We start from the raw sequence: 13,958 nt of genomic DNA, 5'->3' as shown, positions 1-13,958 counted from the left end.
TTAAGACAGATGACAGGCGCTGTTTCTCTGTTTCTGTGGAGACATCTGTGATGTCACAGACTGCTCCCAGGACCCCTTAGGATGTGGAGCTTGGGAAGCTGGTCTTCTCCCGGCCTGTGCTTGGACCTGCACATCCACGACTGGGGCTGTGTTCCCCTCGACACCCTGCTCCAGTCCCGGAGGACAGGTCCAAGTCGTTATTCAGGCGCCCAAGCTTGGCCCTCTGCTCCGTGTTCCCGATGTCACCCATCAGAGCCAGCACGCCCAAGAAGAAAAGTCTGGGGCCCAGCTGGATGGAGAAGGGCCTGATCGTCCTACGGCAAGTGGCCAGCCGGAACGAACAGACCCCAGAAGGGAAACTTCGCCAAAAAGAGCGCTCTCTCAGCAAGTCAGCTCAGGCCAGCAACCGCTACTACGGGAAGACGGTACGGAGACTCGGGAGAAAGGATGGCCTGGCCACATGCAGGTCATCAGGAGATGAGCTGCTTCTCCCACTGGATGAAAGGCCTTGAGGGTGGTGGGCTAAGAGCATCCCGAATCAGCTTGGCTGATGGATTACAGCGGGTGGATTCTGGGAGTGGGTGCAGACTGGGGGAGAAGATGCAGTGTCTGCTCTGAGGCTTCCTTAGGGAAGTCTTGAGAAGGAGGGAATGGGGAGGAGAGGAAATAAGGAAGAGAAAGCGTGGGCGGGAAGGTTCAGGCAGGTACCCCGCGCTGGGAGAGACTCGAGCGCCACCGCGTTCCCCAGGGGCCTCCTAAGTGGACTTGGCTCCGGGCTCAGCCGACCGCAACTTCTAAAGCAAGGTCTCCATGGCCCTCATCGAGCAGCCAGTTTTCCGGGAGGGGCGGCCCACTGTGGCCAGCACACGCCTCCAGGCCCTGGTGCTCCGCCAGCAGATGGGAGAGGGGCTTCCCGGGTCCCTCTCCTCCTGCTGGTCTCACGTTCCTGCTCCTCAGAGAGATTTCAACAAGGACACCAGCCCCCAGGACAGCGGCTTCCTGTCTGAGATGGAGAAGCTTTGGCACCAGTTTCTCACGCGTCCGGGCTGTCCCCAGTTCAGCACCAGGTCCACGTCCATGACCCACCATGGTGAGCATGCCCAGTGGGGCCCCACGTGGGCACCCCCCCCCCACCCAACCCACCCATCGGAATCCGGGACCTGCACGGGGACCTGCGGGGGTGGCCAGAGGGGACGTGTGCAGTGGCCACAGCTGCTGCTTCTGAAATTGGCTCTCAGCTGAGGCCAGAGTAGGAGCGGGGGAGGGAGGGAAGGAAAGGCCTGTATTTTTGGTCTCCCAGCCCTCTTGCTTCTTCTATTGTCTCACTCACCAAGATTCAATAGGGTTGGGACAGGGGAGGAGAAGGCTGAAGATTCTGGAAGCTTCAGGAAAGAGGTCCACAGGGCCAAAGGCAGCTCATGAGGGACCAAGCCCTGAAAGGAGCCTTAGCAAGCCTCTCGTCTAAGCCTACGTTGCTCTGATATGGATAAGAGGCTCCGAGAGGGCAGCTAAGGCGCCCAGCTGGCACCCGAGTGGCACCAGTCAGGCCAGGTGTCGTCCCAGACCTCCAGCTCCAGGACCTAGGCTACTCCCATTTCCCCCCACACGGCATTCTCCCTAGTGGTGGTGACATCGAGGCCGAGTGCCTGCAGCCAGCAACTGGGGTCCTGTCCGTGGATCTCAGGCGGCAGTCAGGCAGAAGTAGGGCCCCGCCCACCCGTCCAGGCTCTAAGCTTCCCTTTCTCAGAGCCAGGGCCTCAGAGAGCAGCCAGCACTCCAGTACTTTGAGGAGGAGCCACTTTTACAGGAGGGAACGGGGCTGCCCTCCAGGGAAGGGAATGCACCAAACTGCAGAGATTAAGTTGCACCTGATCACTTTCAGGTAGGGGACACAGCTACGTTTCGATTCAGTGGCATAGTCCAATCCTGTGCATCCGCTGAGAAAACCACCTTGAACCCTACCCAACATTCAGAAGGAAAAGAAAGAGCAGTCTCTGTCCTGGAGGTCTTGGGAAGACTCGGCCTGAGCCGTCATCTGTTGGCACGTTTACCATCCTGCAGGTTCAGCCATGACTCTCGCTCTGTCCGAGGACACGTGCGTCAGCTCTGAGACCTGGAAGGCGACTGAGGACCTGCTCTCTGGTCAGGAGTGTGGACGGTGAGGGCAGGCCTGCTGGGCATTGGGGCGCGTGTGACCCATGGGGTTCTCTCCTCGGACCCCAGCCCTGAGGTCCTCTGCCTTCACCTGCAGGGACCCCTGCTCCCCGCAGAGCCACCCTATCATGCCCCAAGGAACTCCCTTCCTAGGACTGCCTGCCTGGCCCTATGTACCTTACACAGGCTCCTGGCATGCCTCCCTCCTTGATTAGAGGGACCCACATGCACTGTTTCCTACAGACAAACACTTTTGTTTATCCAGAGGTGAAATCCACCCCCAGACGTCTCCTTTGCCTGAATTCAAGGAAACTCCTCAAAAGTGTCCCCTGTGCACAGGGCAGAGTCAGGATGTCCCCTCTTGCCCTGACCCCCAGGCTCTGGGAATCTTGAAGGGTGCTTTGATGTCTCTCACACACACTGGGCTGGATGTAGGGGATGGACAAGGATGGAGAGGAGCCCAGCTGGGCAGGGAAAGGTTTCAGGGGGAATCTTGAAAGGGGGATGTTACAGAAGATCCGGGGCAACTCAGCTCGGGGAGAGACTCACCGACCCCCCACCCCCCGCCCCGCCTCTCGACCGGCTGCCGGCTTCCCTTTAGTAACAGCGCCTGCGAGTTCAATCACCTTCGGAAGAAGACGGAATCCCAGGTGTTGAGCCCGGCCCCCAGCAACCCGGTCCTAGGGCAGAGCTACCCGAGGCAGTGGGCACCTTGGTACATCTCTGTCATCCACGAGGAGGTACGGCCGAGCGCGGAGCCCGGGCACGGATCCTGGTCCTGGCGCCCTGGCTCCACATCCTGCCCGAGAGGATGTCCGACCCTGGGGGCTCTTGTTCTAGTATCTGGTTGGCTGTGTAAGCAGGTCCCAGACATGGCCTGAACTGACATCCAGACCCCCTCCCGTGGCTACTGCAAATCAGATGTTTTACAAGCCTAGCTCCCGCCCATCTGTATCCCTGTGGGGGGCAGTTTAGGCTGGCCTGCATGTCACCCACTCTTACACAGCTCCCCCCACGAGTCAAGACCTTCAACGTCCATATATTCTTTTTTTTTTTTTTTTGCGGTACACGGACCTCTCACTGTTGGGGCCTCTCCCGTTGCGGAGCACAGGCTCCGGACGCGCAGGCTCAGCGGCCACGGCTCACGGGCCCAGCCGCTCCGCAGCACGTGGGATCCTCCCGGACCAGGGCACGAACCCGTGTCCCCTGCATCGGCAGGCGGACTCCCAACCACTGTGCCACCAGGGAAGCCCTACAGAGTTGGTTTTTAAGATAACAAACTCAGTTCCTTTTAAGATATTCCGACTTCCTTTTCTCTCGTTTCAGTTTCGGTAAGCTATGTTTTCCTAGGAATGTGCCCATTTCATGTAAATTTTCAAATCTGTGAGCCTGACTCCGTGCACAAGAGTCTCTTAGTATTATTCTTCCAAAGTCTGGAGAAGATTCTGCAGAAGATTGCTGGTTTTCTTTTGTTCCTGACATCATTAACTTGTGCCTTCTCTCTTTTTCTCTCCACCAGTCTTATCAGTGTTAAAAGTCTTCTCCTAGAATCAGCTTCAAGGTTTTTTTTTGTTGTTGTTAACGTTTTTGTTTTTGTTTTAAGCTCGTGAAGCTCTAGGGACAATTACGGAAAAATGTCACACAAAATTCTGGGTAGTTGGTGGGCACACGGTGGGGCTCACGGGCCCCGATAGTGTGGGTCCATGAGTATTCATTTTATCTTTCTTCCCGAAACTCTAGTTTTATGATAGATTTCATAATTTGTTTTCTTTAGAGTTCACAATTGAAAAAGCATCGATGCCATTGGAACAAGCAGTTCCACTTCCGGAAAACAGCCTGAGGATACAATTAGATAGAGAGAGGCTCACAGGTGTATGTAAAAGGAGGCTCTTTGCAGTGCTGCTAGGAGAAGGAATTCCAGGGGAAGGGCTGCAGGCTGGGCTGCCACCAGGGGCTCACAGCATGTCCTCAGGGTCCTCTTTCCCTCACCTCTGTGTCGTCTGCCCTGTGGTAGGTATAGCAGCACCTGCAGCAGCGGGAGGTTGTGCTCTTGCAAAGTTAGCAGCCCCAGAGGAAAGGAGCATCGCTTTCCCAGGAAACCACGTCTGGTTTGGACACATGGTGTTTAAATCACCATGGCCTGGGTGAAGAAATGGGACTTCTCCATGACTATTTTAACATAATACTATAAATAATTCCCATATACCCTCCAGATTCCCCGAATGTTAAAATGTTGTCGATTTGCCCCGTCCTCCTCTCCCCGCAACCCATCTTCCCTATATCACCCGTTTTTGCTCTGATTTTTAAAAATTCTTCGAGCTATGTTCTTGAGGTTAAATTTCCAGTTCTTTTTCTCAATTCTTGAGATGGATACTTAGATCATTGATTTTCCATTGTTTCCCCTAATCGATGAATTCGAAGGCTATAAATCTGTCCTTAATCACAGCTTTTTATTCACCCGTCTTGACGTGTCCAAATGTTTGTTATCATTCAGTTTAAAATATTTTCTAGCTTCCTTTGTGACTTCCTCTTGGACTCGTGGGTGCCGTGGAAGCCTATCGCTTAATTCCTAGACATTTGGACGACTCCTAGTTATCTTTTCCTTCCAGAATTCTGTCTCTGACCCCCTCCCTCCTGCCTGGAGAATCGCCTTTAGTATTTCTCTCAGCTGTTCAGCTCTGCTGGCGACGAATTCTTCCAGTTACTGTTTGTCCGAAAACACCTTTATTTTGTCTTCAGTTGTGAACGATTGAGGGCACGGAGATTTTGAGAGTGGATGGCTGAGGTGCAGTGGGCCCAGCCCTGACAAGCCCCTTGGAGGTGGCCCTAGGAGGGGGTGCTGGTTAGGTGTCCTCGGTCACACCTGGGGGCTGACCGGGAGCCAGGCCTGGAGGGGAGGCTGCCAGGAGATCCCCGGGCAACAGTGACCCTTAAGCAGGGGGTGGCCGGGGATGGGGGTGGGTGGAGGGTCGGGGGGTGGTCCAGGGCAGCAGGCCTGCTCTTCCTGGGCCCGGAGCTGCTGCTCTGCTGGGGGCCGGCGGTGCTGGAGCCGCGTCTGAGTGGCCCGACCACGCCCGGGGCTGCCCTGTTTCTGCCCAGGACCGGTGCCTGTTTGCACTGGGGAAGGAAGTCCAGCGCCTCTCTGAGCTGGAGGTGCAGGTCCAGAAGAAAGATGAGGAGACCCTGGCTCTCCAGGAGGAGAGGGAGGCCTTGAGAAAGCAGCTGAAATGCTTCCTGAAGAGCGAAAGCCAGGAGGCCTCGCTGAGCGAGCTCATGGGGCTGAGCTGAGGCAGGCGCTCCGCGGGCGGGCGGCGGTAGCTTGGATTCGCCTGACCTGTTCTAGCTGCGGGGGTTCCATGTCCTTGCCTGTAAGGGTTGGGAGGGGGGGTGCTCTGCGCGGCCCAGGGAACCAGTCGCCGAGTCCGAGAGCTGACTTCTTTCACGTCTGGGGACACAGCCAGTGTTTATGCTGGGTCCTCGCGTGACCTGGGGGCTGGAGGCTTCCGCCCATCCCCGGACCCTCTGGCCGCTGCCAAAAATAGCTACCCAGGCGCCGAAGGTGGGGGACTGGTGGGTGGGGGCAGCAGGAGTCTGGAGAGGCCTGGAAGCGCCGTCCTGTGACCCGCGTTCCCCGGCCTCCTGGGGGCTGTCGGACAGGCATGAGCGGGCAGTGCGGGGCAGTGACCTGCGGGCACGTCTGAGGTCGGCCCCTGCCAAACTGCTCCAGACGAGCGTGCTCGTTACTGCCAGGCCACTCGCCAGGGCTGCTTCCGGGGGGGGGGGGGGCGGAGCCAGAAACCATACGGCCCCCCAGGGCTGCCACCTGCACACTATGGCCCCCTGCCCACCGACAGGGCACCCCTGGCAGGGGGACGGTGGGTCCCCCTTCCAGGAAGACAGGTCTCGGCGGCGCGGCCCCTGGGGGAGCTGAAGGTGCAGATTGAAACCCTGAGGCTCCCTCGGGCCTCTTGCAGGAGCGGCCGTCGGAGTCCGCGCCGAAGCTGCAGGGGAGGCTGAGCGCCCGTAGAACCTTCTTCAGAGCCGAGGAGGAGCCGGAGAACAGGCAGCAGGTGTGGGCCGGCCGGGGCCTCCTCCCCCAGGCTGCCCACGCCGGGCCTCCCTAACCCGGTGGCCCTCGCCCAGGCGAAACCCTCGGCCCGGCCCCTGCCCCCGGGGCTGTCGGCCAGGGGCCCTGAGGGGGTCCCCTTCGCAATGCGCCCTCCGCCCCGGGAATGGTCGAGCCCCTTTCCACGGGGCTGCCCACCGTCCTGCCCTGCATCCCCTTCCCTCCCCCAGCTGCAGGGAGAGCAGGCCGTGACCGCCAGAGGCAAGGACCTGGAAGGGGGCAGCTACGAGGAGGAAGAAGGCCTGGAAAGGGAGGCCGAGCAGGCGGCGGCCGCGGAGGAGGAGGGTGGGATGGAGCTGGAGGAGGAGGAGGAGGCCGCGGGCATGGGGAGGGCCGCCTCCGGGGGGGCCGACACCTTCGAGGAGGAGCTGGTAGCCCAGCTGGAGGGGTGCAAGCAGCTGGTCCAGGAGGTCCGCTTCCAGCTGGCGGTCACGAGGACCAGACACTGCCTGGCGACAGGTGGGAAGTCGGAGGATGAGGGGGCGGGGCCAGCAGCGAGCATGCCCAGCTCTGCCGGCTTTGTCCCGCGTCCCTCTCAGCTGGGACCATGTGGCGGCAGCGCTGGAGCCCCGGGGTGGGAGCCAGCAGCCCTCAGCCTGGAGTCTCAGCCTGGAGCCCTGGGGATGACGCAGTGACCGGCGCCCTCTCCTCCCCTCTCGCTCTCGCCTCACCCAGGAGCCACCACGTCTTTACAACGACAAGTGGAAATCCAAGAATCCCGACTGCAGAGCTTCAATACGGAGAACCAGGTGCTGCAGAAGGAGTTGTGGCAACGGAAGCAACAGCTGCAAGCCATGTCCGACAAGGTGGGGCTGTCCTCCGCCACGCCACAGGCATCCTCCGTCGGGGCTCTGGGGCCGGTGCCGCCCCTCCCACCCGCTGGATGGAGGCGCTTGACTAGGGAGCCGATAGTGGCGGAGCTGGGGTTCACACCCTGCCCCGCCGTGCTCTGCACGGGCCTCTGTCCCCAGCAGTCCTCTCTGCCTCCTGGGCCGCTGGGCTCCTGGCCATTTCTCAAGCACCTCCTGGCCCCTGGGTCCCAGGGCTGAGAGCCCCACGGACCTTAGGGAGATAGCCACTGCAGTGAGCCCAGTGCATTGGCGACCTTAGGGAAGTCGCCAATGCACTGAAGCATTTGTATTTTTATTTTTAAATTTTATTTTATTTTTTGGCCACGCTGAATGGCTTGCAGGATCTTAGTTCCCCGACAGGCATTGAACCCGGGCCCTCGGCAATGAAAGCATGCGTGGAGTCCTAGTCACTGGACCGCCAGGGGATTCCCTGAAGCATTTTTAGCTTGTATTTTTATACAAGTTTTTCATGCACAAAGCTACATAGCTTAAGGCACCAAACAGTTCCACAGGCTTATCATGCGAAACAGGAGTCTGACCCTTCTCTTTCTCATTTGCCCCCCCCCCCAAGACAACCGCTTTCAACTCTTCTAGCTGATTCTTGAAGGCTGGCTCTTCGTATCTCGAGATTGCATGCTTACAATGCCCATGCTAGACGTTTCTCCATCGTGGCATCATCTAACGCTTCCCTCTTTCCTCGCTTGCCTCCCCAGCCCGGGAACTCCTCCCCCTCCCCACACGATTCCATCACAGCGTCGGTGAGTGGACTCTGCATTTACACCACTGAGACAGTTATCAGGTGCACACGCACGTGACTGAAACACACGTTTTGTGAAACAGTATTAAGATCCATAAACCACATTTTAAAGCCGCTGCCATCCACATCTTTTCTCTCTCTTGACCTACTCCCATGTTTTTACTGGAGCACATCCTTCAGTAGTTTTTTGAGAAAGATGAGTGAAGGTAAAATTTGGGGGACATCGTAAGGACATTCTGCAAATGTCCTTCTTCTACACGTTAATAGAATTTGGTTGGAACAGAATTCCGGTATGGCGAGCACTTTCCCTCAGCGGTGCAAAGGCTCCACGTGTCCGAGCTTCTAGGGTTCCTGCTGGGAAGCCCAAACTCATCCTGACTCTTGTGCTTTCTTACAACCTGGTTTTTGGTGGTGCTTGGTTTCTCTCTGGAAAGTTGCAAGATCCTACCTTTGTCCCTTGTGTGCAGAAGCTTCCATAGTTGGGACTTATTAAGGGTCTGTTTTCATTTGTCCTGGGCGCTCAATGGCCAACTGGAAACTTGCGCCCTTCAGTTCTAGAATTTCTCTTTGTTTATATAGTTTTTATGTCGTTCTGTTTCCTCTGAACCCTCCTTCTGGCATCCCCATCAATCGGCCAGTGGGCCGCCCCTTCTGGTCTCTTTTTTCCTTCCTGTCTGTTCCCTCCTCCTACCTTTCATCGCTTTGTCTTTCTGTTCCACTTTTAAGAGATTTCCTTAGCGTTGGCAACAGCCCTCCTCCTGAGCTTTAATTTTGCTCATTTACAGCTCCCGAGATCTTGCTGATCTTGCTTTCGTTCTCTGAATGTTCCTCCCCAGCTTTTTGGGAAGCACACTCTCGTTTTGTTTCTCAGTTGCAGTATGTCTCTGACCTCGCTGAGAGCGTAAGTAAGCGATAATTATGGGGTTTGGCTTCTTGTGCCATTTCTATCTCCTATAAGCTCCTTTTGTAAGTCTGTTTTTGGTTTCTGTTATTCCTGCAAGAATCTTGCTCCAAGGTCAGAGCTGCCTGGAACCTCTGAGCCCTTGAGTGATAATTTTGCGCTTCACGGCAGAGAGCTGGTCTTGGGCGTCTCAGCGGAGAGTTAGTTCAGTGGTCATGTTGTTGGGTCTCTCCTCTTGGTTTGCCCAGATTCTCCTGGCATCTGGGAAACTGGGAAAATTCCTTTCCCGGAAAGTAAAGGCCCAGCTGCCGGGGTTTTAGGACCAAGTCGGGCAGAGGCTGCAGTCTCCACATTCAGCCCCCACAGCCTCTGCACCTGGAGCTGGGGGTCTCCACCAAGTAAGCCTGCCATCTCCCGGGCCAGAGACCCCCTGCGGCCCCCCGGCATCAAGTCTCCTGCCAGGTGCAAAAGGGGCGGGTTCTCGGCAGCTGCCGGTCAGGGACGAGTCTGCGGTTCCTGGTTTCTGAAGCGACGTTCCTCGTCGTGTTGGTTTCCACGTCCAGAACAGCCCAGCACCAACAGTTCCTGAGGTGTCCAGGCACTCTGACAGCTCTCCCCACTGCTGGCCCTGGAGCCAGCTTCCCAAGTGCGTTTGGTGCCGGCCCTCCTCCCCTCCCTGTCCAGCAGAAACCAACCGCGAAGATTTCGTCTTACTGAGTTTCAGGGAGGAGGCTGTCTGGTGTCTCGCACCCCCACCCACCGCCCCTGAGCGAAGCCCCCTCTGCCTTGCAGTTCTCCAACCTCCAGGAAGACAAGAAGCACGAGGAGATGATGGGACTGATCGAGAAGGACAACCTCCTCCTCCGACAGGTGCCCGCGGGGTGGTCAGGGGGCAGCCGCAGGCCCGGATGGTGACGGTGGGGGGAGAGGAAGCTGGCAGACCCCTCACCGCTGGGCAGCACCCCATATTCAGCAAATTCAGAAGCACAAACACCCACAGGGGTCCCCGCCACGGCCGGCCGGGGCCTGGCTGACTTGAAGGGCTCAGGGAGAGGTGGGCATCTTCAGGGGAAGGAGGGGGGGCAGGTGGGCCTACTGGTCCGTCTCTCCGCCCCCCAGCAAGTGTCAGAGCTGCAGAAAGAAGTGGGCAAGCGGGAACAGACCATCTCGGAGCTGGAGGCCAAGGTCAGCCAGCTGCAGGCCCAGGTGAACCAGAGCCAGGGCCAGCTGCAGAGACGGAAGCAGCCGCGGGAGGAGACGCAGAGCAAGAATGAGATGATCCGGCCCGCGGAACAGCAGGCCCGCGTCGCCCTGGAGAGCGCCCAGTCCAGGGTTCGTCCGGCTCCCCGCTCCTGAGGGCCTGCTCCGGGGCCCTCGCCCAGCGCCGCCCACCGCCCGCCCCGGGCACTGTGCACCGGTGCCCTGCAACCCCCCACCCCCGCCTTGTGTCCAGGAATGCTGGTGGAGGAGGGGGCAAGGGCGCAATGGGCGTGGCAGCCTTAGCCATAGGAGCCGGAGGGCGCCAGGTGTCGGGGCTTTGTCTATGGGCGAGCCCCTTGGGTTGTGCTGTGAAAGGGACCCAGGGGTGTGGGTGGCCAGCCAGGAAGGAGAAGGGCTCTGAGGTGGGAGAGAAGCAGTAATAATAATGCCATCCACGTATAACTTAGAGAGCACTTGCTGTGGGTCAGGGGCTGTTCTGAGCATTTATTAAGGCATTCAACCCTTTTAATAAAGCTGGGATGTGGCTTTCATGAGTGTCCTCACCTGATAGATAGGAACCTGCAGCAGAGAGGGTAAATGGTCTGTCTGAGGTCCCAGAGCTGCGTGGACGTGGTGCTAGGCTGTGAAGTGCAGGCTCCGCATTCTGAGCTCCCCATTAGCTGTGAGCAAAGACATGGGGCAGGGGATTTAGGAGGGACCCGTCAGAGAAAAGGTAAAGGCCCTGAGCCCACAGGCTTTTGAAATAACATTTTCCCCACTCACCCACCAGGAGCGCCACCTGTAACCAGGGGTGTTCTCCGTCCTGTTGGGGCCGGCCTCCTGCTGGCCCGCTGACGGCGTCTCTGAGCCCCTCCCCCTTGCCTGTTATCTTTTATAAAACTGTGTTTCCCATCCAGCAGCATTCCCAGCTAAATCGCTAGATGGGTGACTGTGTACAGATGGTTCCATTTCTAGTGGATTCGGTAAAGCCCAGAATGCTGTGTTGAGAAAGATTCTGAGGCTCAGTCTGGGGTCGGCAGGAAGTAGTGCCATGACCGGTGAGTGATGCCGGAGGCAGGCCCAGGTGTGGGGCACCGTGGATGGCTGCCCCAGGTGACTACCACCCCTTACCCAGCAGGAGCCGCCTCTGGTACAGAGGGCGAGCCCCCGTTTCCCTCGTGAGCCCTGTACCTAGCATGGTGCCTGGCACAGAGCTGGCATTAATCCATGTTGGAAAGAAGGAAAGGAAGCCCCCTGCCCCCTCAAGGTCCAGGGGCTTGTGGCATCCCTGTCCCTGAGGCGAAGTGGACCGACTTGCATGGTGTTAGGCAACGCCACATCTCTCCCGCGTGGCTTTCCCTCAGCCTCTCTACATCGGCAGGGCTCCCGGACACTGCGGGTGCGCAGCTGGAGCTGAGCTTGTCACCGTGACTTGGGGGACACTGCCTGAGGGCTTCTGGGGTGCAGATCGGAGGAGTTTATTCTGCAATTAGTGGGAGGCGTGATTCGCTCACCTCTGGGGAAGTGGGTTGGGGCCCTGAGCACCCACAAGGATGCTGATGGCAGAAAAAGACTCGACAGCCTCAGTGGTCCATTCTGCTTAACTCCTGCTTAACGCCTGGTTAACGCCTGGTTAATGCAGATGTGTCCACAGCGTGGACCGCCTCTCAGTCATTTAGAAAAGGAGGAAGGGCGGGAGTACTACGGCCAAAGGGGAGCTAACGGAGTCTGTGCGCCACTGACAGTCTCCTGGGGGTCAGCAGGGGACTGCGGCTGAAGCTCCTTCAGGGAAGCGGGGGAAGGTCTGCGGGTCATTTGGAGCTTCTGTTTTGTTTCGTTTCGACCACATGCAGGTTTTGCTTTTTCAGTTAAAAACAAACAAACAAAAATCACTTGGCGTGGCAGAAAGTCTTTGCGCTTTGGTGTTAAGCTTCCTGGGTCCAGGTGGTGATCTGGCACCTTCTAGCTCTAAGGCGACCACGCTGACCTCTCCCACCCTGATTCCAATTCCTAAAGCCAGGAAAAGCGAGGCCAGGTCTACCTTCCCTAGAAACTCAGGAAGGTGGCAGGGGTGGAGGATGCTGCCTTCCCCTGCTAAAGACGGGCTCGGTTACTTTCCCTGTGCTCACAGCTCGAAAGACTAAGGAACAAGATCATCCAGGCCACCTGCAACACCATGGGATTCGAGTCCTTGACCAACGAGATCTCTGACAATGACATCCTGGAAGCCTTGCAGGTATATCGAGCCTCCTTGTCCCCGGGGCCACGTCTCCATGCCAGAGCTCCAGGGTCTGCAGCTGGGGGCAGAGGGGAGAGACCTGGATGGGAGGCTAGGGACCCCCATTCTTGTCCTGGTGGTGTCACCCTTTTCCTGTGACCCCAGAACAGTCCTTTCTCTGTGCTTAGGCAGAGGGGACTAGGTCTCCCTTACAGGTGGCAACATCCCCGAGCTGCTCTCAGCATTCAGCACCCAGCAGCAGCTGCTGCAAACCCACCCAGTGCGGTAGGGAGGGGACCAAACTGCTGGGTCCTGGGCATTTTCCTGCAGCAGGAGCCCATCCCCAGGCTCTGCTCAGCTCAGCCTCCTCCAAGGATGCTACTTTGCACCTCAGCCTGGCCTCCGCTGGAATCCCTGCTGAGCCAGGAGTCTGGCACAGACCCTCTCCCCAGCCTTAGTCCATGCCAGCTCCTCACTGACAGGCAGAGGCCTCCGAGGGCCAGGGCGGTGTAGGGGAAATAGTGCAGCTTTGGGGCGGCAGGAGTGAGTCACCACCTCCTGGATCTTAGCTTCAAAGCTGTGGGCCGGTCACTTGACTTCGCTGAGCCGTGGAGCTTCCCTCTGTACCCGGGACAGCGTGCCTGCCTTCCAGGCATCACGGGGCCCTCAGCTCTGGGAGGAAAGCACCTGAAAGACAGGTGCCCCGTGCAGGGCCCCAAGCCTCCTTCGACAGCGCAGCCCTAGACCCCAGCAGCTACCCGTGACCTGCAGCCGGCCCACAATTCCCTGGGGCTTGGTTCCTCTCCTCTGTGGGGCGGGCCGGGCCCCTAGTTAACGGTGCTCTTGTGGGTGGCCACAGCCCTCAGGGCAGAGGGGGCCTCCGCATGGGTACCTGGGGACAGGTCGCTGTTGTTTGGGGCCTGGGGCCTGGTTACTGTTGTTTGTGGGAGGCGAAGAGGGAGGAAGGCGAGAGGGGGGAAGGAGAGAGAAGATGGGAGGGATGGGGGGTGGCAGGGAGGGAGGGGGGAGGGGGATAGGAGGAGTCATCACCATCAACCAGTAGCAGGGAAAACCCCCTTCCTTTGCCAATGCCCCACACAAACCAGCAATGGGCCAGACAGAAGGAGGCTGAGGAGGGGCGGGACAGCCTTCCGTGCACCCAGGACAGAAGGGACTTGAGGTTAAGACTTGACAGCCTCTGAGGTCTCCGGGAGTCTCGGCTCCCAGCAATTCCCAGAGGACTAAGAAGGGCGTTTGCGGCAGACTCCAGGGGTGAGCTGACCTGGAGCCGATGGTGGGCATCTCTCCTCAGCTCTGAGTTCTGCGGCTTTCACCCCTGTGGCTGGGTCAGCTGTGGTGGGAGGGCTTTGAGAACAGAAATTGGCAAATGCTACAAACCAGAGCTTTTTCTTTTCCCCTGGAGAACAGGCTGTAAATATTCACCAGCACACAGCACTGAGGCAGCGGGCTCTTCTCGGGGAGGGAGGGGTGGTGTCCCAGGAGCCAGCAGGGACTGGGCACAGGCTGCTGCCTGTCTTTTCTAGAGGATCATCTCAGAGAGGACTGACTACCACAACCAGTTGAAACAGAAGGGGGTCAAAGTGCCCCCCCTGCAGCGGTCGGAGATCTTACCCTCGCCCAGCAAGTCCAAGAAGATAGCCTCCAAGTAGGCCCAACTAGGACCCCAGGCACAGCCAGTCCAGTGGAGGCCAGGACCCAGCCCGGGTGTGCCCTGTGTGCCCCCCGTTCCC

The 13,958-nt window shown here is 58.3% G+C and overlaps 1 protein-coding gene across 1 annotated transcript; it reads left to right on the top strand.

Moving 5' to 3' along the window:
• The first annotated feature begins 239 nt into the window (after positions 1-239).
• CCDC27 (coiled-coil domain containing 27) lies at positions 240-13,877 on the top strand. The gene is made up of 12 exons (XM_059055871.1): positions 240-425; positions 958-1,090; positions 2,062-2,158; positions 2,696-2,894; positions 5,254-5,428; positions 6,124-6,224; positions 6,451-6,739; positions 6,956-7,086; positions 9,582-9,659; positions 9,909-10,121; positions 12,121-12,225; positions 13,752-13,877. The coding sequence occupies exons 1-12, from the start codon at positions 240-242 to the stop codon at positions 13,875-13,877; spliced, it is 1,833 nt and encodes a 610-aa protein (XP_058911854.1).
• The last annotated feature ends 81 nt before the right edge of the window (positions 13,878-13,958 follow it).

Source organism: Kogia breviceps, chromosome 1 (genome assembly GCF_026419965.1).
Source record: "Kogia breviceps isolate mKogBre1 chromosome 1, mKogBre1 haplotype 1, whole genome shotgun sequence".
In the NCBI taxonomy this organism is placed as follows: domain Eukaryota; kingdom Metazoa; phylum Chordata; class Mammalia; order Artiodactyla; family Physeteridae; genus Kogia; species Kogia breviceps.
This window is presented reverse-complemented; position numbering and strand designations above follow the sequence as displayed.